The sequence below is a fragment of the Oncorhynchus gorbuscha genome, linkage group LG15 (genome assembly GCF_021184085.1).
Source record: "Oncorhynchus gorbuscha isolate QuinsamMale2020 ecotype Even-year linkage group LG15, OgorEven_v1.0, whole genome shotgun sequence".
Taxonomy (NCBI): domain Eukaryota; kingdom Metazoa; phylum Chordata; class Actinopteri; order Salmoniformes; family Salmonidae; genus Oncorhynchus; species Oncorhynchus gorbuscha.
The window spans coordinates 52,281,871-52,308,003 of NC_060187.1; the positions used below are offsets into that span (position 1 = coordinate 52,281,871).

Genomic DNA, 26,133 nt, shown 5'->3' on the forward strand with positions numbered 1-26,133 from the left:
TTGAGGATCTGCCGAGAAGAATGGAAGAAACTCCCCAAATACAGGTGTGCCTGTAATCGCTGCCAAAGGATCTTCAACAAAGTACTGAGTAAAGGGTCCCAATACTTATGTAAATGTAATACTTCAGTTTTTTTCGCAAACATTTGCACACATTTCTTAAAACCTATTTTTGCTTTTTCATTTTGGGATATTGTGTGCAGATTAATGAGGGTAAAAAAACAATTGAATCCAATTTACAATAAGGCTGTAACATAACAACATTTGGAAAGAGGCAAAGGGTCTGAATACTTCCGAATGCACTATATCTACAATACAAAATCCATGTGTGCGTGTGTGTAGAGTGCGTGTCCATGTGTGTGCCATGTCAACCTTTGTACCTAGCTTGCATCAAAGTTGAACATCAACTGTCTGAAGGATATAACAGGAATCTGTAACTACACTATATATATACAGTGCCTTGCGAAAGTATTCGGCCCCCTTGAACTTTGCGACCTTTTGCCACATTTCAGGCTTCAAACATAAAGATATAAAACTGTATTTTTTTGTGAAGAATCAACAACAAGTGGGACACAATCATGAAGTGGAACGACATTTATTGGATATTTCAAACTTTTTTAACAAATCAAAAACTGAAAAATGCCCATGATATTGGAATGACATGTTCGATGAGCAGGTTTCCACATACTTTTGGTATGTCTGAAGGGTGTTACAGCAATATGTTAATTGATATTGCACATGGCTGTTGTAATCACAACTCCTCTGGGTCTCAAGTGAATGTTGTGAGATAGACTAATTCATTCCTTTGTATCCATCAGAGGAAAATATACCAATGTCAGGTCCTCTTCCATATGGTGTATGTCTCTCATCAATTTCATAGATTCCCAATACTGTAGTCTCTCTATCCGAGGTATATCACTGAAGACCGTCTGTGCTTGTGCAGTTGTGTAGCTAGCTATAGTAGGTTTCACTCACTCTGTGCTATTATCAGGGTCTGAAATTTGACTTTCAACCTCAGTTGCTTTATCCTCTTGCAGTGGCAAAACAACTCCTCCAAGAATAGAAGTACTACCTCTCCTATCCTCTCAAAAGGATTGACACCCTTTCATTGCACACAACAAAGCACAAACAGCAGAGAGGAAACAGCGGTTGTTATGTGTAAGGATAGATGTAGTGCTATCTTCATGGGATCATGCAGCATCTCCCAGCTGAGAGAGAGACAGACTCTGAGCTTATTGCTGAAGAAGGAAATCCATCCTTGGTGTTCCATTCACTTTTAATGATGCATCTCTCTCTCTCTCTCTCTCTTTCTCTCTCTCTCTCTCTCTCTCTCTCTCTCTCTCTCTCTCTCTCTCTCTCTCTCTCTCTCTCTCTCTCTCTCTCTCTCTCTCTCTCTCTCTCTCTCTCTCTCTCTCTCTCTCTCTCTCTCTCTCTTTCTCTCTCTCTCTCTCTCTCTCTCTTTCTTTCTCTCAGTGGGTGTATGATTGTGTCTCCATGCAAAGAAGAGTACTAAGAGTTATTTAATTATAGATTTACAGCTGAATCACTCTTTGGTGGCTGTATGTCAGACAGGGACCTGCTGGTACATGGCCATAGAGAGAGTCCAAAAGACATTATGTGCCATCCTCCCCCTCCATACCCCCTTGAATGGCCTACAGTACAGAACATTCACTTGTCTGGAACATCTCTCATTGCTACATTGACAACTAGCTTACAGCGCTTCTAATGAACTCCACATAATGTACACGCACCCCTACTAAGACAGCCACAGAGCCTGCCTTCTACAGTCTTCCAGAGTGAACTACCACAGAGCACACACTGAACTGTACACAACCCTCAAGCTAATTTTTACTTTATCTCCATTGAACTTACTCCAATAAACCCCCTCAAAACCTACTCCCAACCGATCAACACCTTACTGACATCAAACAACTCACTCTTTGTAACACGCTAGAGCTTTTGTTACGTGTGAATAAAATAAACACTTATTAAACACCTCACTTTAATTGAAGGCAGCTTTTTCAGCTTGCTGCAATTTCCCAAATCCTATTTCTTTATACCATAATCATTCAAATTATGGTATAAAGTTTACCTTTCCTCCCCTTCACTAATTGACTAGGGATATTAAAGACACGCTGTGCAGGAAGCATCTCCTGGGAGAAACGCAGCTTTGGCCAAATCCCTTTAAATGAGAAGCTCCTACTATTTGTCCTCCACTTCAGGACTTTTAATTGCACTCGGTATCCAAGACAACCAGAACGGATGGAAATTCTGGAGGGACATTTCTGTGGGAACAGTGACTCACAAGATTCGATGGGGCTGCAGACCTTTTATGAGAGAATAGGGAAAGAGCCTGCATGTTTATTAGATAGGATGTGTGGATAGACACAGTTCTACTGGTTTTAAAGGGGACTGATGAAGGATGTGTCTGTGTGCATGTGTGTATGTCTGCGCGTGTGTGTGAGTGTGTGGCGTGAGAGTATGTATGTGTGTGTGTGCGAGCATGTGAATAAGTGCGTTTGTGTGTGCGTATGTATATCATCTTGTTTATTACAAGGTCAGTCTAATTGCTATATAATATAACTTTGTCTATACTCCTGTGCTCTGCCTCCTCAGCTCCAATGTTTGACTATGGAGACATGCTGTCCCCTCTGAGTGAAACAGAGAGCACGATCACTGTGTTGCTTCGCCCCGCCCTGGGCAGGGGAGCACCCGTCAGGTGAGAACACAACAGCAAAGACACACACAGACATGTACATAAATATATGCATTTGCATTGTGTGCCCCCCAACCCCTCTTTTACGCTGCTGCTGCTACTCTCTGTTTATCATATATGCATAGTCACTTTAACTATACATTCATGTACATACTACCTCAATTGGGCCGACCAACCAGTGCTCACCGGGCTATCTGCATTGTGTCCTGCCACCCACCACCCGCCAATCCCTCTTTTTACGCTACTGCTACTCTCTCATCATATATGCTTAGTCACTTTAACCATATCTACATGCACATACTACCTCAATCAGCCTGACTAGCCGGTGTCTGTATGTAGCCTCGCTACTTTCATAGCCTCGCTACTGTATATAGCCTGTCTTTTTACTGTTATTTATTTACTTACCTATTGTTCACATAATACCTTTTTTTGCACTATTGGTTAGAGTCAAAAGCGGAGTCAAAAGCCACATGTTATAGCTTATGGGTCATTCTACAGAAAATGTGCAAATCGGGGGCTGAATTTTTGTAAGAATTTGTATCCTATTTTTTTTTTTCCCCAAACTTGTCTTCCAACATATGTCAGGTAGACATACTGTATAAGCTACTTGTATTTACTGTGATTAGATCAAAACCAAATAAATACAAACCTAGCCAGAAAAATAGTATGGTTCTCCACAATAGATTATCTATCATAAATGTCCTATTTTTTGAATTGCTGTATAAAATGTTTTTAGTTTTTTCGGAAGTAAGCATTTCACTGTTGTATTCGGCGCACTTGACAAATAAACTTTGATTTGATATACGATTTATAGACATTTTGATGTCACATTTACACCTCATACATATTATTTGCCAATGCCCCTATATGACTAAACTTAATGAGAAACATCTTACATCTCTCTCTCTCCACCAGTACGTACCAGGTTGTGGTAGAGGAGGAGAGTGGCAGGAAGGTGAAGAGGGAGCTGGGGGTTCAGGACTGTTACCCTCTGCCCATGTCCCATGGGGAGGCCCAGGCCAGAGGGACCCCCAACTACTACACGGCCGAGCTGCTTCCCAGCAGCTTACCTGAAGCCAGCCCGTTCACCGTGGGGGACAACCACACCTACAATGGCTACTGGAACACCCCGCTGGACCCCCGCAAGAGCTACCTTGTCTACTTCCAGGCCATGAGCAACTTCAGAGGGGTGAGTACAGGACTTGAAGAAGGCTGTGGCTGATTTCTAGATCAACCCCTAGTCTCTAGGTGATCTGAGACTATGTGCAGGTAAGCAATAGGTCATTATCACAATATGGTTTAGAGCATTTGATTTGGCTGCTGGGAGACCCCCAGCTCATTTAAAACCATTGACAACTACCTGCAGGTTTCAAGGCATTTTTAAATAAATGTTATAACTATTTGGTTTTAATATTATCACTTCTTGAAGAGCATAGTCAGAACTATACATTTCCGATTATTCCACATTTAGCTCTATGATCGGAGTTATACGACAAGTAACTCGTGCTTTTGATGAGCGGTTAACATCAATTGATTATGTACTGTTTTCAGATGTGAGGGTGTCCTATCCATATAGCTAGCTTGCTAAGCAAACACCTTGTCATTTAGCTTGCTTCATCAGAGATTAGGATTTTGGAAAGAGCTTGGCAAATCACTTGTCAGAAAATGTAAAAGTTACGGTGTGGCTAATCTCAGTGCGACGGCTCCCGGTGAGAGCAGTAGCCCAATGGAGATGTTATGTTAAAACAAAAAAAATGCCCAATGCCATCATGCACTGACTAAGAGACACTTCAACACATATTATTAGAATGTAGCAGAACAAAGCAAATCTGGGAACAAATGCAAGATATTGGAGACACTATTCAAGTCAGCCATACTGAGAACAATGGGAAGTTATTGACTTTTTATTTTATATATATATATATATATATAAAATAAAAAGTATATATAATGTAAATGTGATGTAATGTATAATGTATGCTAATAATCCAGTTTAGAAATAAGAAAGATAATAATAATATTAAAGCCTAATAATGTAATTTAAAAGCACAAAAAAAGGAACAAAACAAGAAATGATGCAAACAACTGGTTGTAAGTCATGAAAGAGAAAAGAAGCAGAGAAATATGGTTTAACAGCTGATGTTGTCACGCCTTGGTCATTGTATCTTGTGTTTTTGTTATATGTTTGGGTAGGCCAGGGTGTGACATGGGTTTATATGTTGTATTTCGTATTGGGGTTTGTATTAATTGGGAGTGTGTATTTTTAGGGGTGTGTCTAGTTAGGCTTGGCTGCCTGAGGCGATTCCTAATTGGGGTCAGCTGATTCTCGTTGTCTCGGATTGGGAACCGTATTTAGGTAGCCTGAGTGCGCGTTGTATTTCGTGGGTGATTGTACCTGTCTCTGTGTTAGTCACCAGATAGGCTGTAATTAGTTTCACTCGTTTGTTGTTTTCTTCTTCAGTTATTTCATGTACCGCATTATCTTCATTAAAAGTCATGAGTAACCTACACGCTGCATTTCGGTCTGACTCTCTTCAAACAACAGACAAACTTCGTTACAGAATCACCCACCACCATTCACAGACCGAGCAGCGTGTGAACTGGCAGGATCTAAAGGAGGACGTTATGGACGGCAGAAGCAGGGATTATACGACGTGGGAAGAAATCGACAGGTGGGCGGCCGACCCACAGCGAGTGCAGGAGCCCGCCTGAGATTCCCTACAGCAATGCGAAGAGGGCTATACACGTATGGAATCGAGAAGGAAAGCATTGCTATACAGAGCGAAACCGAAGGTAACGGGGGAAAGCGCAGAGAGAGAGTGGCTGAGTCAGGAAACAGACCTGAGCCTACTCTCCCTGTTAATCGTGAAGAGCAGTTGCAATGGGAGAGACTGCATCATTTGGAGATTTGGACATGGGAGGAGGAATTAGACGGTAAAGGACCCTGGGCGCAGCCGGGAGAATATCGCCATCCCAAGGAGGAAATAGAAGCAGCTAAAGCGGAGAGGCGCATGTATGAGGAGGCAGCACGGCGACGCGGTTGGAAACCGGAAAGTCACCCCCACAAAAATATATGGGGGGGGCTAAAAGGGAGAATAGTTATGCCAGGTAGGAAACCTGCGCATACTCCCTGTGCTCACCGTTGGGCTAGAGAGACCGGGCAGGCACCGTGTTATGCTATGGAGCGCACGGTGTTTCCAGTGCGGGTGCAGAGCCAGCTGCGACACATACCAGCCCTTCCTATTGGCCGGGCTAGAGTGGGCATCGAGCCAGGTAAGCTTGAGCAGGCTCGGTGCTCAAGAGCTCCAGTGCGCCTGCACGGTCCGGTCTAGCCAGAGCCACCTCTACACACCAGTCCTCCGGTAGCAGCTCCCCGCACCAGGCTTCCTGTGCGTGTCCTCGCGCCAGTACCACCAGTTCCAGCACCAGGCCTCCAGTGCGCCTCGCCTGTTCAGCGCAGCCAGTGCTTTTCTCCCCTCCTGCGCTGCCGGAGTCTCCCGCTTGTTTAGCGCAACCAGAGCTGTTCTCCTCTCCTGCGCTATCGGAGTCTCCCGCCTGTTTAGCGCAGCCAGAGCCTTTCTCCTCTCCTGCGCTGCCGGAGTCTCCTGTCTGTCCAGTGCTCCCAGTCGGTCCAGCGCGTCCAGTGCGCATCGCCTGTTCAGCACAGCCAGTGCTTTTCTCCCCTCCTGTGCTATCGGAGTCTCCAGCCTGTTTAGCGCAGCCAGAGCCTTTCTCCTCTCCTGCGCTGCCGGAGTCTCCTGTCTGCCCAGTGCCACCAGTGCTACCAGTCGGCCCAGCGCGTCTAGTGCGCCTCGCCTGTTCAGCGCAGCCAGAGCTTTTCTCCTCTCCTGCACTGTTGGAGTCTCCCGCCTGTTCAGCGCAGCCAGAGCCTTTCTCCTCTCCTGCGCTGCCGGAGTCTCCTGTCTGCCCAGCGCCGCCAGTCGGCCCAGCGTCACCAGTCTGCCAGGATCCGCCAGAAGTGCCAGTCTGCCAGGATCCGCCAGAAGTGCCAGTCTGCCAGGATCCGCCAGAAGTGCCAGTCTGCCAAGATCTTCTAGATTGGCCAGACAACCGGAATCATCCAGTTCTACCAGCCAGCCAGGATTTACCGGAGCCTACTATCTGCCTGAGCTTCCTCTCAGTACTGAGCTTCCTCTTAGTACTAGGCTTCCTCTCTGTACTGGGCTGCCTCTCAGTACCGGGCTTCCACTCAGTACCGGGCTGCTTCGGTCCCGGGCTGCCCCTCTGTCCTGAGATGCCCCTCTGTCCTGAGCTGCCCTGCTGTCCTGAGATGCCCCTCTATCCTGAGTTGCCCCTCTGTCCCGAGCTGCCCCTCTGTCCTGAGATGCCCCTCTGTCCCAAGATGCCCCTCTGTCCCGAGCTGCCCCTCTGTCCCGAGCTGCTCCTCTGTCCCGGGCTGCCCCTCTGTCCTGAGATGCCCCTCTGTCCTGAGTTGCCCCTCTGTCCTGAGTTGCCCCTCTGTCCTGAGTTGCCCCTCTGTCCTGAGTTGCCCCTCTGTCCTGAGTTGCCCCTCTGTCCTGAGTTGCCCCTCTGTCCTGAGCTGCCCCTCTGTCCCGAGCTGCCCCTCTGTCCCGAGCTGCCCCTCGGTCCCGAGCTGCCCCTCAGTTATGTGGGAATCAGGGTGAGGACTATTAGGCCATGGTCGGCGGAGAAGGTATCCTAGGACGCGAAGGGGAGGAACTAGGACATTTATGGAGTGGGGTCCACGTCCCGAGCCAGAACCGCCACCATGGACAGACGCCCACCCGGACCCTCCCTAGGCTCTTGAGGTGCGTCCCGGAGTCCGCACCTTAGGGGGGGGGGGGGTTCTGTCACGCCTTGGTCATTGTATCTTGTGTTTTTGTTATATGTTTGGGTAGGCCAGGGTGTGACATGGGTTTATATGTTGTATTTCGTATTGGGGTTTTTATTAATTGGGAGTGTGTATTTTTAGGGGTGTGTCTAGTTAGGCTTGGCTGCCTGAGGCAATTCCTAATTGGAGTCAGCTGATTCTCGTTGTCTCGGATTGGGAACCGTATTTAGGTAGCCTGAGTGCGCGTTGTATTTCGTGGGTGATTGTACCTGTCTCTGTGTTAGTCACCAGATAGGCTGTAATTAGTTTCACTCGTTTGTTGTTTTCTTCTTCAGTTATTTCATGTACCGCATTATCTTCATTAAAAGTCATGAGTAACCTACACGCTGCATTTCGGTCTGACTCTCTTCAAACAACAGACGAACTTCGTTACAGATGTTGTTTGAAAAATGTATGTATGTTTTCTGTCGGACTGCTGTCATCACCACTACAGATGGCAAGCAAATCAAACAATATTTGGATATAGCCATCTAGTTTATCCCCTGAAAGTTAGTTTGTTAATAACTAGCCATATTGAAGTGATCTGTTCTGAGCTAGCGAACCAATTTGAAGTGGTCCATCAATAAATATACAGTTGAAGTCGGAAGTTTACATACACCTTTAGCCAAATAGATTTAAACAAAGTTTTTCACAATTCCTGACATTTAATCATAGTAAAAATGCCCTGTCTTAGGTCAGTTAAGATCACCAATTTATTTTAAGAATGTGAAATGTCAGAATAATAGTATTGAGAATGATTTATTTCAGCTTTTATTTCTTTCATCACATTTCCCAGTGGATCAGAAGTTTACATACGTTCAATTAGTATTTGGTAGCATTGGTTAACTTGGGTCAAATGTTTTGGGTAGCCTTCCACAAGTTGCCCACAATAAGTTGGGTGAATTTTGGCCCATTCCTCCTGACAGAGCTGGTGTAACTGAGTCAGGTTTGTAGGCCTCCTTGCTCACTCATGCTTTTTCAGTTCTGCCCACAAATGTTCTATAGTATTGAGGTCAGGGCTTAGTAATGGCCACTCCAATACCTTGATTTTGTTGTCCTTAACTATTTTGCCACAACTTTGGAAGTATGCTTGGGGTCATTGTCCATTTGGAAGACCAATTTGCGACCAAGCTTTAACTTCCTGACTGATGTCTTGAGATGTTACTTCAATATATGCACACAATTTTCCTCCCTCATGAGGCCATCTATTTTGTGAAGTCCACTAGTCCCTCCTGCAGCAAAGCACCCCCACAACATGATACTGCCACCCCCATGTTTCATGGTTGGGATGGTGTTCTTCTGCTTGCAAGCATCCCCCTTTTTCCTCCAAACATAATGATGGTCATTATGGCCAAATAGTTCTATTTTTGTTTCATCAGACCAGAAGACATATCTCCAAAAAGTATGATCTATGTCCCCATGTACAGTTGCAAACCGTAGTCTGGCTTTTTTATGGCGGTTTTGAAGCAGTGGATTCTTCCTTGTTGAGCGGCCTTTTCAGGTTTTGTCGATATAGGACTCGTTTTACTGAGGATATACAATTTACTCAAATGGTGTCAATTAGCCTATCAGAAACTTCTAAAGCCATGATGCAATTTTCTGGAATTTCCCAAGCTGTTTAAAGACACAGTCAACTTAGTGTATGTAAACTTCTGACCCACTGGAATTATGATACACTGAATTATACATTTAATAATCTGTCTGTAAACAATTGTTGGAAAGATTACTTGTGTCATGCACAAAGTAGATGTCCTAACCGACTTGCCAAAATGATAGTTTGTTTACAAGAAATTTGTTGTGGTTGAAAAACTAGTTTTAATGGTTCCAACCTAAGTGTTCCGTTTTACTTCCGACTTCAACTATAGGTATTCCTCTAGTCTAGATGGGATAATGGCGATTGCATCGTCTGTTGGTCTATTGGGGCAGTAAGCAAATTGAAGTGGGTTTAGTGTGTCAGGTAAGGTAGAGGTGATTTGATCCTTGACTAGTCTCTTAAAGCACTTCATGATGACAGAGGTGAGTGCTACGGGGCGATAGTAATTTAATTCAATTACCTTTGCTTTCTTGGGTACAGGAACAAAGGTGTACATCTTGAAGCATGTGGGGACAGTAGATTTGGATAGGGAGAGATTGAATTTATCCATAAACACTCCAGCCAGCTGGTCTGCGAATGCTCTGAGGACGCGGCTAGGGTTTCCCTCTGGGCCGGCAGCCTTTCGAGGTTTAACACTTTTAAATGTCTTACTCACCAGAGGGCCGACATACAGGATGTATGTGTGTGTGTGTGTGTGTGTGTGTGTGTGTGTGTGTGTGTGTGTGTGTGTGTGTGTGTGTGTGTGTGTGTGTGTGTGTGTGTGTGTGTGTGTGTGTGTGTGTGTGTGTGTGTGTGTGTGTGTGTGTGTGTGTGTGTGTGTGTGTATTTGCGAAAGTATTCGGCCCCCTTGAACCTTGCGACCTTTTGCCACATTTCAGGCTTCAAACATAAAGATATAAAACTGTATTTTTTTGTGAAGAATCAACAACAAGTGGGACACAATCATGAAGTGGAACGACATTTATTGGATATTTCAAAGATTGTATTTATCATCATTAGTCATTTAGGTCAACATTGGATCATTCAGAGATCCTCAGAGATCCTCACTGAACTTCTGGAGAGAGTTTGCTGCACTGAAAGTAAAGGGGCTGAATAATTTTGCACGCCCAATTTTTCAGTTTTTGATTTGTTAAAAACGTTTAAAATATCCAATAAATGTCGTTCCACTTAATAATAATAATAATACTTCATGATTGTATTTTTCTAACTTCCATTGTTCTCCACAAGACTGGCTGAAAACACTGCCTTCAGAAAGTATTCAGACGACTTGACTTTTTCTACATTTTGTGACGTTACAGCCTTATTCTAAAATTGATTAAATAAAACAAAATACTCAACAATCTACACACAATACCCCATAATGACAAAGTGTAAACATGTTTTTAGAATGTTTGAAAATGTATTAAAAACAGAAATACCTTATTTACATAAGTAATCAGATCATTTGCTATGAGACTCGAAATTGAGCTCAGGTGCATCCTGTTTCCATTGAACATCCTTGAGATGTTTCTACGAGTCCACCTTTGATAAATTCAATTGATTGGACATGATTTGGTCCTTCTGTAGCTCAGTTGGTAGAGCATGGCGCTTGTAACGCCAGGGTAGTGGGTTCGATCCCCGGGACCACCCATACGTAGAATGTATGCACACATGACTGTAAGTCGCTTTGGATAAAAGCGTCTGCTAAATGGCATATATTATTATTATTATTATTTATTTGAAATGGCACACACCTGTCTATATAAGGTCCCAGAGTTGACAGTGCATGTCAGAACAAAAACCAAGCTATGAGGTCAAAGGAATTGTCCTAGAGCTCCGAGACAGGATTGTGTCGAGGCACACATCTCTAGAAGGGTACCAAAACATTTATGCAGCATTGAAGGTCCCCAAGAATGGCCTCCATCATTCTTAAATGGAAAAAGTTTGGAACCCCCAACACTAATCCTAGAGCTGGCCACACCCAGCAAAACTGAGCCAATGGTCACTCTGACAGAGCTCCAGAGTTCCTCTGAAAAGATAACCATCTCTTCAGCACTCCACCAAGTAGGCATTTATGGTAGAGTGGCCAGACTGAAGCCACTCCTCAGTAAAAGGCACATGACAGCCCATTTGGAGTTTGCCAAAAGTCACCTAAAGACTCTGAACATGAGAAAAAACATTCTCTGGTCTGATGAAACCATGATTTAACGATTTTGCTTGTTGGCCAAGCGTCACGTCTGGAGGAAACCTGGCACAATCCCTATGGTGAAGCATGGTGGTTGCAGCATCATGCTGTGGGGATGTTTTTCAGAAGCAGGGGCTGGGAGACTAGTCAGCATCGAGGAAAAGATGAACGGAGAAAAGCACAGAGAGATCCTTGATGAAAACCTGCTCCAGAGCACTCAGGACCTCATACTGTGGTGAAGGTTCACCTTCCAATAGGACAACGACCCTAAGCACACAGCCAAGACAATGCAGGAGTGGCTTCAGGAGTTGAACCTGATCTAAAATCTCTTCAGAGACCTGAAAATAGCTGTGCAGCAACGCTCGCCATACAACCTGACAGTGCTTGACAGGATCTGCAGAGAGGAGTGGGAGAAACTCCCCAAATGCAGGTATCAAATCTTAAGCTTGTAGCATCATACCCAAGAAGTCTGAAGGCTGTAATCCCTGCCAAAGGTCATTTAACAAAGTACTGAGGAAAGGGTCTAAATACTTATGTAAATAATATTTTTTTGTTTTATAAATGTGCAAAAATGTATAAACCTGTTTTTTTCTTTGTCATTATGGGATATTGTGTAGATTGATGAGAGAAAAAACGATGTAAACAATTTTAGAACAAGGCTGTAACATAATAACGTAGAACAAGTCAAGTGGACTGAATACTTTCCGAAGGCACTGTATATTTCCAATAATGTATGCCAGGTTTGAAAGAGCAGGGGAAATTACCTCCTTTAGGCTTGTACCCCATGTGAAAATATTTGTGGTGTGAAATGTGCTTGTTGGAAGAGAATGCCTGGATTGGCATGGTCCCTAGCTGGAATCCATGTAACTGAACGTGTCGAGCGCTTTGATTCGATGCACAGCATACAAAAGGTGTCAGGGACAGGGAATTACTTGTGCGCATTACTTCCAGCTAGTAAATCTGTGATTAGCTGGTATTACTCAGATAGACAACAGAGACAAGTAGGCTCTCCTTCTCTTCTCCCTCCAACATTATCCCTCCCTCCATTATCTGTCCTTCCCCTCTCCCTCCTTTCTCTTTTCATCCCTCTGCTACTGGACTTAGCCTCCTCATCCCTAGCCTTATCCTCCATTCCCTCTCTCCTCATCCCTCCATTCTTCTCCTCTGTCTACTCCTTTTCCTCTCTCTTATTCCAAATCATTGGAGACTCATTAAACCCTGTGACTAATAGGATCCTCAGGAGAGGAAGATCCGGATCCTGATTCAGCAGGGCTTTATTCCAGACCACGTCCTCTGTTCCTGTTCTCCCACTCCACTGCTCCTGTCCTGCCCAGATAAAGCTACAGCAGTCCCAATCATTCACCTAGGAAGCCCCATTATCAGTCTAAACTGCCATGACAGGATCACCCCGCTACCTGGTAGAGACAATTACTTAGGGATAATTGGACACAGGTGCAGATGATCAGAGATAGAAATGTTCTGTTTTAATATTCAGAGAGTGCGGCAAGGCTTTTCTTTGCAAATCTAAATCTTGGCCAGCATTCGGAGCAGCCTTTTGTGGATCATCAGTAGCAATGGATTAGCAATGGACTTTGCATCATCGCTCTTTTTAATACCTCTGGCTAGATTGGTATGGTAGGTTACCGTTGTTATTGTTGAGTCTTTTAGGTGGAAGTCTGATAAATGGGTGTTTTCTAGTCTAGGGCCCATTATTTAGTTTGACTTGCTATATTATGTATTGGATCACAATTGTTTTTATACTTTTACGTTAACATGTAGTTTACCAATAAAATGTACTGATGGGGATGTGGACATAATCGGACAATGTATCCTGAGAGAAAGAAATGACCTCACTCCAATCAATTTTTATAGAAAGTTAACAAAAATTGTTAAGATCTTGCTACCATGGAAAGGAAAATACCTGTCTATTTGTGAAAAAATCACCCTGATTAACTCTTTAGTCATATCACAGTTTATGGGCTAATGGTTTTACGAACTTGTTTAAATTATATGAGCAAAAATATTAAATTTTTTGGGCAATGGCAAGCCAGACAAAATTAAAAGGGCCTATTTATATAATGAATATGAAAGCATTAGACCTCTCACTAAAGGCGTCAGTCATACAAAAGTTATACTTAATTCCGAACTGGTTCTCCAGTAAATTAGTAAGAGTTTTTATTTATTTTATTTTATTTTACTGTTATTTTACCAGGTAAGTTGACTGATAACACATTCTCATTTACAGCAATGACCTGGGGAATAGTTACAGTGAAGAGGAGGGGGGTGAATGATGAATGAATGAACTTCAACATACTCTCCTGCAACCTGCCTCACCCAATGTGGTATGGATCTACTATTTTCTTTACTTTAGAACTGGAACCCCCAACTTAAGCTAGCCAGTTAACTAGCTACAAGCTAGTAGTCAGCTAGCCACTGCTGGCGGTCATCAGCTAACCTTTAGCCCAGACAACTACTGGCCTTCTGCACAGCGCGATTCAAACCCAGAGCATATCTCCGGTTTATTCTTCTCCATATCTCCGGATTCTTACCGCAAGCTCTGAACATTTTCACTTGGATCATCGCAGCTAGCTTGCTGCTATCCGAGTGGCTACTCCTGTCTAAAGTCTCTGTCCCGAAGCATGCACCAATTAGCCTATGCTTGGCCCATCTTCCGGCTAGCTGAAGAGGTCCATCAGCCACTCCTTGGGCTAAAATACCTATTTTGCCAGTTGGCCTGGACCCCTTTTACTGCCGATACCGAGGCCCGCCGATTCATCATGACTGGACTACCACCATAATCCGCCCAAGGTTTTTTTTCAACAGGCTCCTCCATCGCGACTTCCCCTGAATTCCCATCTGTTAGCCTGCTAGCCGCAGTTTAACTATTTTGCCAATTGGCCTGGACCCTTTTACTACACGGAGCCCTGCTGATCCATCACAACTGGTCTGCCAACGTAACTGCACGAGGGGGCTACAACAGACCGTCTCCCAAGGCGGCCCCGTTGATGAGGATGGGGGTGTGTCCAACTTGATTCCTTCTGAAGTCTACAATCCGCTCCTTTGTTTTGCTGAAGTTGAGGGAGAGGTTGTTTACCTGGCACGACGCCGTCAGAGTGCCTACCTCCTCTCTGTAGGCCGTCTCGTCTTTGTTGGTAATCAGGCCTACTACTGTTGTGTAGTCAGTGAACTTGATGATGGAGTTGGAACTGTGTGAGGTCAAACAGTTGTGGGTATTCAGGGAGTACAGGAAGGAATTGAAGACACACCCCTGTGCGACTCCCGTGTTGAGGTTCAGTGGTAGAGGTAATGTTGGCTACTTTCCCACAGCCCGTAAGGATGACCAGGACCCAGATGCATAGGGTGGAGTTCATTCCCAGGGTCATGAGCTTTGTGATGAATTGAAGGGGCACTATGGTATTGAAGGCCGACCTGTAGTTGATGAACACCATCCTTACATATGCATTCCTTGTCCAGGTAGGTGAGGGTATTGTGCAGTGCAATGGTGATTGCATCTTCCGTGGATCTGTTAGGGCTGTAGGTGAATTGGAGAGGTTTCAGTGTGTCGGGGAGGGAGGAGGTGATGTGAACTTTAACTAGCCTTCATGACTAGCACTTGGTTACCGAAGTGAGTGCTACAGGTTTGGTAGTCATTCAGTTCAACTACTTTCCCTTTCTTGGGAATGGGGATGATAGTGGACATATTGAAGCGGGGGGTGTAACTAAGCTAGAGATAACTAAGCTAGGTCTCTCTAAGCTAGAGAGAGATTGAAAATGTCAGAAAACACAACACCCATCTGTTCTGCACATGCTCTGAGGGCACGGCTAGGGATACCGTCTGGGCCAGCAGCCTTGCGAGGGTTAAGATGCTTGAATGACTGCCATACATCCTCTGTGGAGACATTAAGCATGTAGCCCTCATTGTCCTCAAGCAGACACCACCACGTATTTGTACTTTGTAACCCTACAATTTACCCCGCTCTCCTTGCCGTGTTTTTAAGCACTGGAACTTCCCTCTTGAGTCTTTGTTTGTAGGTGGGGAGGAGCAAAATGGAGTCATGGTCAGATTTGCTGAAATGAGGACAGGAGAGAAACTTATACACTTGTTGAATAAGTGTGTAGCAGTGGTCGAGGGTAAAATTTTGGCGAGTTGGACAGCCAATGTGTTGATAGTAATTGGGCAGCATGGACTTAAATAAATTGTGTTAAAGTCCACCTGATCGCTGCCTCCGGGTACGCGGTCTCCAGCTTTTCAAGGTCAAATTAAGATATTTGAGAGCATTTTTTTGTCTTGGCTTGGGGCGGAATGTATACAGGTGCAGCGATAATTCCTGAGAACTCTCTCGGAAGGTAAAATGGGCAATGTTTGATGACCAAGTATTCCAAGTCGGGAGCGCAGAAGCTCGCAAGTTTGTGTACATTTCCCCCATCACACCACTTGTTATTGGTCATAAAGCAAACACCTCCACCTTTGTTCTATCTGCTCTATGAACTGTGAACCCCATTGATTGTATATAATGGGTTTGGATGATGGAGGAAAGCCAGGTCTCTGAAAAACAGATTATGTTGCCAAATCTGATGTCCCTCTGGAATGAGATGTTTATTCACTAGTGATTGAACATTGGCGAGTAGTATGCTGTTGGAGGACGGGTTTCCCGGCTTCTCAATCTCACAAAGACCGCTCCACGTCTGCCTCTACGTCCGTGTCTTCATTTCCTTTTCTCCAGTAGGACCCCCAGGCTACCCGGCACCTCACTGAAGAGGCTGGACCTTTGTTCCGCAGTCTCTGGGAATTTGGGAAGGTCGCGTGGACGGTGAGTACTAAGACAATTTGAGAAAAACACTAGAAAAAGTAGAAACCTGCAATTTTGTAGGAGTTTGTGGTGAGGCTACCATGTTTGTCGGCTCCATCTTGCCAGCATGGTAATGCAAATTGAGCTGCACCCTCCAACCCCAGCCAGTTTCGGCTTGAATCCATCTCGGCTCAAAAGGCTCATGGAAACAAAGCTTGTGACACACTGTTGTGGCGAAATCCTGCACGGAGCCTTCACTGTGCGCTGCTACTTTAAGAGCGCATCAGCTGTCAGAAAAGATGAAATAAAGATAGCTCTTCCAGGTCTCTGTGGGAAGCTCTCGGTTGGCGCGGCAGTTTGATAGTGTGTGCAATGCTGCAGAAGACTTTTTATTTTCAGCGTGCTAAGTTTGTAAAGTGTTTAACTTGATCATCTATGTTAACGCTCTAGGTCGTGGATGTTTTCTTTTTGGACTGCACCGGTTATTGATCGCATGGATAAGTAGCAACGTTGGCAATGGAAAAACCTCCACTTCCCTCAATTCTGCTAGCAAACATGCAATCTTTGGACAATAAAACGGACAAGTTATTGGGAAGATTAAACTACCAACTTGACATTAAAAACTGTAACATCTTATGCTTCACAGAGTCATGGCTGAACGACGACAATATCAACATACAGCTGGTTGGTTATACGATGTACCGGCAGGATGGAACAGTGGTGTCTGGTAAAACAAAGGCGGCGGTCTATGTATTTTTGTAAAGAACAGCTGGTGCACGATATCTAAGGAAGTGTCCAGCTACTGCTCGCCTGAGGTAGAGTTTCTCATGATAAGCTGTTGACCACACTAGCTACAATGGAGATTGCATCTGTATTCGTTGTAGCCGTTTACATACCACCACAGTCAGAGGCTGGCACTAAGATAGCGTTGATGAGCTGTATTCCACCATAAGCAAACAAGAACGCTCACCCAGAAGCAGCACTCCTAGTAGCCGGGGACTTTAATGTAGGGAAACTTAAATCAGTTTTACCAAATTTCTATCAGCATGTTAAATGTGAAACCAGAGGGAAAATAACTCTGGACCACATACACTCCCTCCACACACAGAGATGCATACAAAGCTCTCTCGTGCCCTACATTTGGCAAATCTGACCATAATTCCATCCTCCTGATTCTTACTGACAAGCAAAAATTAAAGCAGGAAGCACCAGTGACTAGATCAATAAAAAAGTGGTCAGATAAAGCAGATGCTAAGCTACAGGACTGTTTTGCTCCACAGACTGGAATATGTTCCGGGATTCCTTCAATGGTATTGAGGAGTTGAGGAGTACACCACATCTGTCATTGGCTTCACCCCAAGCAGAAGCCATGGCAGCATCCGCACTGAGCTAAAGGCTAGAGCTGGAAGCTTTTAAGAAGTCCCACTATGCCCTCAGACGAACCATCAAACAGGGAAAGCTTCAATACAGGGCTAAGATCAAGTCGTACTACACCGGCACTGAAGCTCGTCGGATGTGGCAGGGCCTGCATACCATTACAGACTACAAAGTGATGCACAACCAAGAGCTGCCCATTGACACGAGCCTACCGGATGAGCTGGACTACTTGTATTCTCACTTCGAGGCAAATACCGCTGAAACATGCATGCATGAACCAGCTGTACCGGAAGACTGTGTGATCACGCTATTCGCAGCCGATGTAGACAGAAGACAGAAGGGAAAGATTCTCTTAGACAGAAGACCGCAGGGAAAGACAGATTACCAGGATGTGTACTGCGAGCATGCGCCGACCAACTAGCAAGTGTCTTCCCTGACATTTTCAACCTCTACCTGTTCGAGTCTGTAATACCAACATGTTTTTCATTTTATTTATTTTATTTAAATTTTTACCCCGTTTTCTCCCCAATTTTGTGGTATCCAATTGTTTTTAGTAGCTACTATCTTGTCTCATCGCTACAACTCCCGTACAGGCTCAGGTGAGACGAAGGTTGAAAGTCATGCGTCTTCCGATGCACAACCCAAACAAGCCGCACTGCTTCTTTACACAGCGCGCATCCAATCCGGAAGCCAGCCGCACCAATGTGTCGGAGGAAACACTGTGCACCTGGCAACCTTGGTTAGTGCACACTGCGCCCGGCCCACCACAGGAGTCGCCGGTGCGCGATGAGACAAGGACATCCCTACCGGCCAACCCCTCCCTAACCGTGGTGACGCTAAGCCAGTTGTGCGTCGCCCCACGGACCTCCCGGTTACGACAGAGCCTGGGCGCAAACCCAGAGTCTCTGATGTCACAGCTGGCGCTGCAGTACAGTTTTAAGCAGAACACCATAGTGCCTGTGCCAAAGAACACTAAGGTAACCTGCCTAAATGACCGCCGACCCGTAGCACTCACTTCTGTAGCCATGAAGTGCTTTGAAAGGCTGGTCATGGCTCACATCATCCCAGAAACCTTGACCCACTCCAATTTGCATACCGCCCCAACATATCCACGTATGATTCAGTCTTTATTGCACTCCACACTACCCTTTCCCACCTGGACAAAAGGAACACCTATGTGAGAATGCTATTCATTGACTACAGCTCAGCGTTCAACACTATAGTGCCCTCAAAGCTCATCAATAAGCTAAGGACCCTGGGATAAAACACCTCCGTCTGCAACTGAATCCTGGACTTCCTGAAAGGCCACCCCCAGGTGGCAAGGGTAGGTAACAGCTCATCCTGCACGCTGACCCTCAACATAGGGGCCCCTCAGGGGTGCATGCTCAGCCCCCTCGTGTACTCCCTGTTCACTCATGACTGCACGGCCAGACACGACTCCAACACCATCATTGAGTTTGCCGATGACACAACAGTGGTAGGCCTGATCACCGGCAACAACGAGACAGACTATAGGGAGGAGGTCAGAGACCTGGCAGTGTTTTGCCAGGACAACAACCTTTCCCTCAACATGATCAAGACAAAGGAGATGATTGTGGACTACAGGAAAAAGATGACCGAGCACGCTCCCATTCTCATCAACAGGGCTGCAGTGGAGCAGGTTGAGAGCTTCAAGTTCCTTGGTGTCCACATCACCAACAAACTAACATGGTCCAATCACACCAGGACAGTCGTGAAGCGGGCACGACAAAACCTTTTCTCCTTCAGGAGACTGAAAAGATTTGGCATGGGTCATCAGATCCTCAAAAGGTACTACAACTGCACCATCGAGAGCATCCTTACTGGTTGCATCACTGCCTGGTATTGGAACTGCTTAGCCTCCGACCACAAAGCACTACATTTTACATTTACATTTAAGTCATTTAGCAGACGCTCTTATCCAGAGCGACTTACAAATTGGTGCATTCACCTTATGACATCCAGTGGAACAGCCACTTTACAATAGTGCATCTAAATATTTTAAGGGGGGGGGGGGGTGAGAAGGATTACTTTATCCTATCCTAAGTATTCCTTAAAGAGGTGGGGTTTCAGGTGTCTCCGGAAGGTGGTGATTGACTCCGCTGTCCTGGCGTCGTGAGGGAGTTTGTTCCACCATTGGGGAGCCAGAGCAGCGAACAGTTTTGACTGGGCTGAGCGGGAACTGTACTTCCTCAGTGGTAGGGAGACGAGCAGGCCAGAGGTGGATGAACGCAGTGCCCTTATTTGGGTGTAGGGCCTGATCAGAGCCTGGAGGTACTGATGTGCCGTTCCCCTCACAGCTCCGTAGGCAAGCACCATGGTCTTGTAGCGGATGCGAGCTTCAACTGGAAGCCAGAAGCCACTACAAAGGGTAGTGCGAACGACCCATCACTGGGGCCAAGCTTTCTGCCATCCAGGACCTCCATACCAGGCGGTGTCAGAGGAAGGCCCTAAAAATTGTCAAAGACTCCAGCCACCCTAGTCATTGACTGTTCTCTCTGCTACCACACGGCAAGCGGTACCGGAACACCAAGTCTAGGTCCAAGAGGCTTCTAAACAACTTCTACCCCAAGCCATAAGCCTCCTGAACATCTAGTCAAATGGCTACCCAGACTATTTGCATTGCCCCTCCCTCCTCTCTCCAAACCACTGCCACTCTCTGTTGTCATCTATGCATAGTCACTTGATTTAACTCTACCTACATGTAAAATCAGCAACAACAAAAAATATCCCTTTTTCAGGACCCTGTCTTTCAAAGTTAATTAATAAAAATCCAAATATCCATACAGATCTTCATTGTAATGGGTTTAAACACTGTTTCCCATGCTTGTTCAATGAACCATAAACAATTAATGAACATGCACCTGTGGCATGGTCGTTAAGACACTAACAGCTTACAGACAGTAGGCAATTAAGGTCACAGTTATGAAAACTTAGGATACTAAATAGGCCTTTCTACTCACTCTGAACAACACCAAAAGAAAGATGCCAAGGGTCCCTGCTCATCTGCGTGAACATGCCTTAGGCATGCTGCCAGGAGGCATGATGAATGTAGATGTGGCCAGGGCAATAAATTGCAATGCCCGTACTGTGAGACGCCTAAGTCAGCGCTACAGGGAGACAGGATAGACAGCTGATTGTCCTCGCAGTGGCAGACCACGTGTAACAACACCTGCACAGGATCGGTACATCCGAACATCACACTTGCAGGACAAGTAGAGGATGGCAACAACAACTGCCTGAGTTATACCAGGAACACACGATCCCTCCATCAGTACTCATACTGTCCTTAATAGGCTGAGAGAGGCTGGACTGAGGGCTTGTAGGCCTGTTGTAAGGCAGGTTCTCATAGGACATCACCGGCAACAACATCGCCTATGGGCACAAACCCACCGTCGCTGGACCAGACAAGACTGCTCTTCACTGACATTTCGTGGTTTTGTCTCACCAGGGGTGATGGTCGGATTTGCGTTTATCGTCGAAGGAATGAGCATTACACCGAGGCCTGTACTCTGGAGCGGGATCGATTTGGTGGTGGAGGTTCCGTCATGGTCTGTGGCGGTGTGTCACAGCTTCAACAGACTGAACTTGTTGTCATTGCAGGCAATCTCAATGCTGTGCGTTACAGGAAATATACTCCTCCCTCATGTGTTACCCTTCCTGCAGGCTCATCCTGACATGACCCTTCAGCATGACAATGCCACCAGCCATACTGCTCGTTCCGTGCGTGATTTCCTGCAAGACGGTGTTCTGCCATGGCCAGCGAAGAGCCCAGATCTCAATCCCTTTGAGCAAGTCTGGGACCTGTTGGATCGGAGGGTGAGGGCTAGGGCCATTCCCCCCAGAAATGTCCGGGAACTTGCAGGTGCTTGGTGGGGTAAGAGTGGGGTAAAACTGGCAAATCTGGTGCAGTCCACGAGGAGGAGATGCACTGCTGTACTTAATGCAGCTGGTGGCCACACCAGATACTGACTGTTCCTTTTGATTTTGACCCCCCCCCCCTTTGTTCAGGGACACATTTTTCCATTTCTGTTAGTCATATGTCTGTGGAACTTGTTCAGTTTCTGTCTCAGTTATTGAATCTTGTTATGTTCATACAAATATTCACACAGTTTGCTGAAAATAACGCTGTTGACAGTGAGAGGACGTTTCATACATACTACCTCAACTAACCGGTCCCCCTACACATTGACTCTGTACCGGCAACCGCCTATTTGTATCATTATTTTTTACTGCTGCTCCTTTAATTACTTGTTACTTTTCTCTTATTCTTATCTGTATTTTTTTTAAACTGCACTGTTGGTTAGGGGCTTGTAAGTAAGCATTTCACTGTCATGTCTACTACCCTGTTGTATTTGGCGCATGTGACTAATACAATTTGATTTGATTTGACATTTTTACAAAGCTTTGACATACAAACCATCAGACTGATAGACAGTGCAACTGAAAGCCTGAAGTCAACAGCTAAGACCCCCTCTCTCTCTCTTCCCTCTATCGCTCCAGTGCTTAACACTGCAGCAGACTTTCTTTTTTTTCAATGCACTTCCCTTTGACGCTCAGTGTCGCTGGGCTATTATTGCCCTGCCAGACGTATTTGTGTTGACATTTTAGTTAAAAGGGAAGGTTGCTTGCAAGTTTATTGTGTATTGTTATTTGAACAGTATTGATGTGCTGTGGTACTATTGAATGGTGGCCGAGAAGATTTTGGACATTTTAAGGCCTTTGTTTATCTATGAACACCCCCCCCCCATTCATACCCTCTGCACTTCTCCACTGGGATGTAAATACAGATTATTGCAAATCCTCTAATGTTGATGACTGTGTTCTTTCTTGTCAATTGTTTCTATGATGTTGCCATTTAATTACTCTGCCATTATTATTGTATGAGATATTATTGGTTGGATTACCCCTGTGCTGTGGCGTGTGTTTTATATGGTGTGTCTTACCTTTTCTCTCCAATGGATATCTGGCTAATAGGCTACACTCTAGGCAGTCTCTTCTGCTGATGTGTGTGTGTCTGGGATGATTACTCTATCTATCCTACTCTTTCCTTTCGGCAGGGTTAATACCTGGCGCCCAAACAAAATCTTAATCTCTACCCCTCTCTAACAATACCGCTACAGTGTATAATGTAAAGCCAGAAGAAGTCTATAGAGGGCCACTCACGCGATATACAGTGCCTTCGGAAAGTATTCAGATCCCTTGACTTTTTCCACATTTTGTTACGTTGCCTTCTTCTAAAATGTATGAGCAATCTACACACAATACCCCATAATGACAAAGCGAAAATGGGTTTTTAGAAATGTTTGCAAATTTCTTAAATAAAAAACAGAAGAAAAAAAAGTATTCAGAAAAAAAAAAGTATTCAGACGTTTTGCAATGAGACTCGAAATTGAGCTCAGGTGAATCCTTTTTCCATTTATCATCCTTGAGATGTTTCTACAACTTGATTGGAGTCCACCTATGGTATGAAGTTGATTGGACATGATTTGGAAAGGGACACACCTGTCTATATAAGGTCCCACAGTTGACAATAATGTGAGAGCAAAAAAAAACAGGAGTTTGAAGGAATGGCCGTAGATCTCCGAGACATGATTGTGTCGATGCACAGATCTGGGGAAGGTTGCCAAAACATTTAATCAGCATTGAAGGTCCCCAAGAAGACAGTGGCATCCATCATTCTTAAATGGAAGAAGTTTGGAACCACCAAGACTCTTCCTAGAGCTGGCCGCCCGGCCAAACTGAGCAATCGGGGGAGAAGGGCCTTGGTCAGTGAGGTGACCAAGAACCCGATGGGAATTCTGACAGAGCTCTAGAGTTCCTCTGTTTAGATTGGAGAACCTTTCAGAATGACAACCATCTCTGCAGCACTCCACCAATCAGGCATTTATGGTAGAGTGGCCAGTTGGAAGCCACTCCTCAGTCAAAGGCACATGACAGCATGCTTGGAGTGTGCCCAAAGGCACCTAAAGACTCTCAGACCATGACAAACAATATTATTTTGTCTGATGAAACCAAGAATGAACTCTTTGACCTGCATGCCAAGCGTCATGTCTGGAGGAATCCTGGCACCATTCCTAAGGTGAATCCTGGTGGTGACAGCATCATGCTGTGGGGGAGTTTTTCAGCAGCAGCGACTGGGAGACTAGATAGCATCGAGGCAAAGATAAACGGAGCAAAGTACAGAGAGATCCTTGATGAAAACCTGCCTCAGAGCACTCAGAACTTCAGACTGGGGCGAAGGTTCCATCAAAACAACGACACTAAGCACACAGCCAACACAACGCAGGAGTGGCTTCGGGACAACTCTTTGAATGTCCTTGAGTGGCCCAGACAGAGCCTGGACTTGAACCCGATCTAACATCTCTGGAGAGACCTGAAAATATTCTTGCATCAAGACAACCCATCCAACCTGACAGAGCTTGTGAGGATCTACAGCAAAGAATGGGAGATACTCCCAAATACAGGTGTGCCAAGCTTGTTGCGTCATACCCAAAAAGACTATGGCTGTAATTGCTGCAAAAGGTGCTTCAACAAAGTGCTGAGTAAAGGGTCTGAATACTTTTGTAAATGTATTCTTTTTTTTAAATTATCAAAAATGTCTAAAAAAATGTTTTTGCATTGTCATTACGGGGTATTGTGTGCAGATTGAAGAGAGAAAAAAAACGATTGAATACATTTTAGAATAAGGCTGTAACCTAACAAATGTGGAAAAAGTCAAGGGGTCTGAATTCTTTCCGAAGACACTGTAGGCTGGATAGCTGGGTTCATTTTATGACTATTAAGATTCCCCTAGCCTGCTATTCTAACAGCAATGTCATGATGTACCTGATTTGTTTGATAATGTATGGTCTTTCTTAAAGGAACAGTAACCTCATTGTGATTTGGTTGACATTTATTTGAAGGATATCACTTGACTACAGCAAAACTCTGGTGATCTGAGATTCAAATTAGCAGGGAGAGCTGTTAGAATGTTCTGGACTGGCATGAGTATATTTTTGGCATTTAAATATTCCATTGAGCACCCTACTTCACTGCATTTTTGATGATCTGGTTCTTTTTCGAGTGGAGTTCAGTATTCCTGCTCAGTATTCCTGTATTCCTGCTCTTATACAGTATAGCAGTATTTTTTTTTTAATGTATTCTTTCTTATATTGTTAGCCCAGAAAACCTTAAGTGGTATTACATATAGCCGGGAAGAACTATTGGATATCAGAGAGAAATCAACTTACCAGCAAAACCAGCACTACGACCAGGAATATGACTTTCCCAAAGCGAATCCTTTGTCTGCATCTCCCAGTGCATTTGAACTGATTCCAGAGGCCAACCCAAAACAATGCCGCCGGAGGAGAATGAGCCGGAGCGATCTTTTAGTGAGGCTTTGGAGGTGCGCATACCACCCAAGTATATTACTCTCTAATGTCCACTCCCTATTTAACAAAGACGATGAAATCAGGGAAAGAGTTGCTTTCCAAAGAGATATCCAACATTGTAACATACTCTTTTTAACGGAAACATAGCTAGCTTGGGATATGCTGTCGGGAGTCTGTACAGCCAACGGGAATTTCAGTGCATCATGCCAACAGAAATAAACATCTCTCCGGTAAGAAGAAAGGCGGGTGTATGTTTCATGATTAATGACTCATTGTTTAATTGTAACAACATACAGGAACTCAAGTCCTTTTGTTCACTTGACCTAGAATTCCTCACAATAAAATGCTGAGCGGTTATTGTCACAGCCGTGTATATCAGACAGCCCTCAAGGAACTTCACTGGACTTCATGCAAACTGGAAAACATATATCCTGAGGCTGCATTTATTGTATCTGAAGATTATAACAACGGTCATTTGAGAAAAAGGCTACCTAAATTCTATCAGTATATCGAATGCCGTACATGAGCAAGTAGCATGCCCTCCCACGCCTTCCTTTTGGCAAATCTGACCATGATTCCATCTTGTTGCTCCCTTCCTATAGGCAGAAACTAAAACAGGAAGCACCCATGCTGAGGTCTATCCAACTCTGGTCTGACCAATCATATTCCACGCTTCAAGATTGCTTCAATCATGTGGACTGGAATACGTTCCAGGTAGCCTCAGAGAATAACATTGAAGTACATGCTGACTCGGTGAGCGAGTTTATAAGGAAGTGTATAGGAGATGTTGTGCCCACTGTGACTATTAAAACCTTCCCTAAACAGAAACCGTGGACGGATGGCAGCATTTGCGCTAATCTGAAAGCACGTTTCACCACATTTAATCATGGCAAGGCGACTGGGAATATGGCTGAATACAAACAGTGTAGTTATTCTCTCTGTAATGCAATCAAACAAGCAAAGTGTCAGTCTAGAGACATAGTGGAGCCGCGATTCAACTGCTCAACCACGAGACATATCTGACAGGGTCTACAGACAATCATGGATTACAAACAGAAAACCAGCCCCATCGCGGACATCGACGTCTTGCTTCCAGACAAACTTAACACCTTCTTTGCCTGCTGTGGGCTCTCCTTGACCGTAGCTGACATGAGTAAAACATTTAAACGTGTTAACCCTCAAAAGGCTGCCAGCCCAGATGGCATCCCTAGCTGTGTCCTCAGAGCATGCGCAGACCAGCTGGCTGGTGTGT

At 44.9% G+C, this 26,133-nt stretch overlaps 1 protein-coding gene across 3 annotated transcripts in view; it reads left to right on the forward strand.

The window, feature by feature from the left end:
• The window catches only part of LOC123997477 (receptor-type tyrosine-protein phosphatase U-like), a 313,670-nt gene that overhangs the window by 202,443 nt on the left and 85,094 nt on the right, over positions 1 to 26,133 (forward strand). For all 3 annotated transcript variants that reach the window (XM_046301752.1, XM_046301754.1, XM_046301753.1), the window contains exons 11-12: positions 2,614 to 2,716; positions 3,629 to 3,902. In XM_046301752.1, coding sequence (XP_046157708.1) covers positions 2,614 to 2,716; positions 3,629 to 3,902 — 377 coding nt within the window. The remainder of the gene's footprint in view (positions 1 to 2,613; positions 2,717 to 3,628; positions 3,903 to 26,133) is intronic.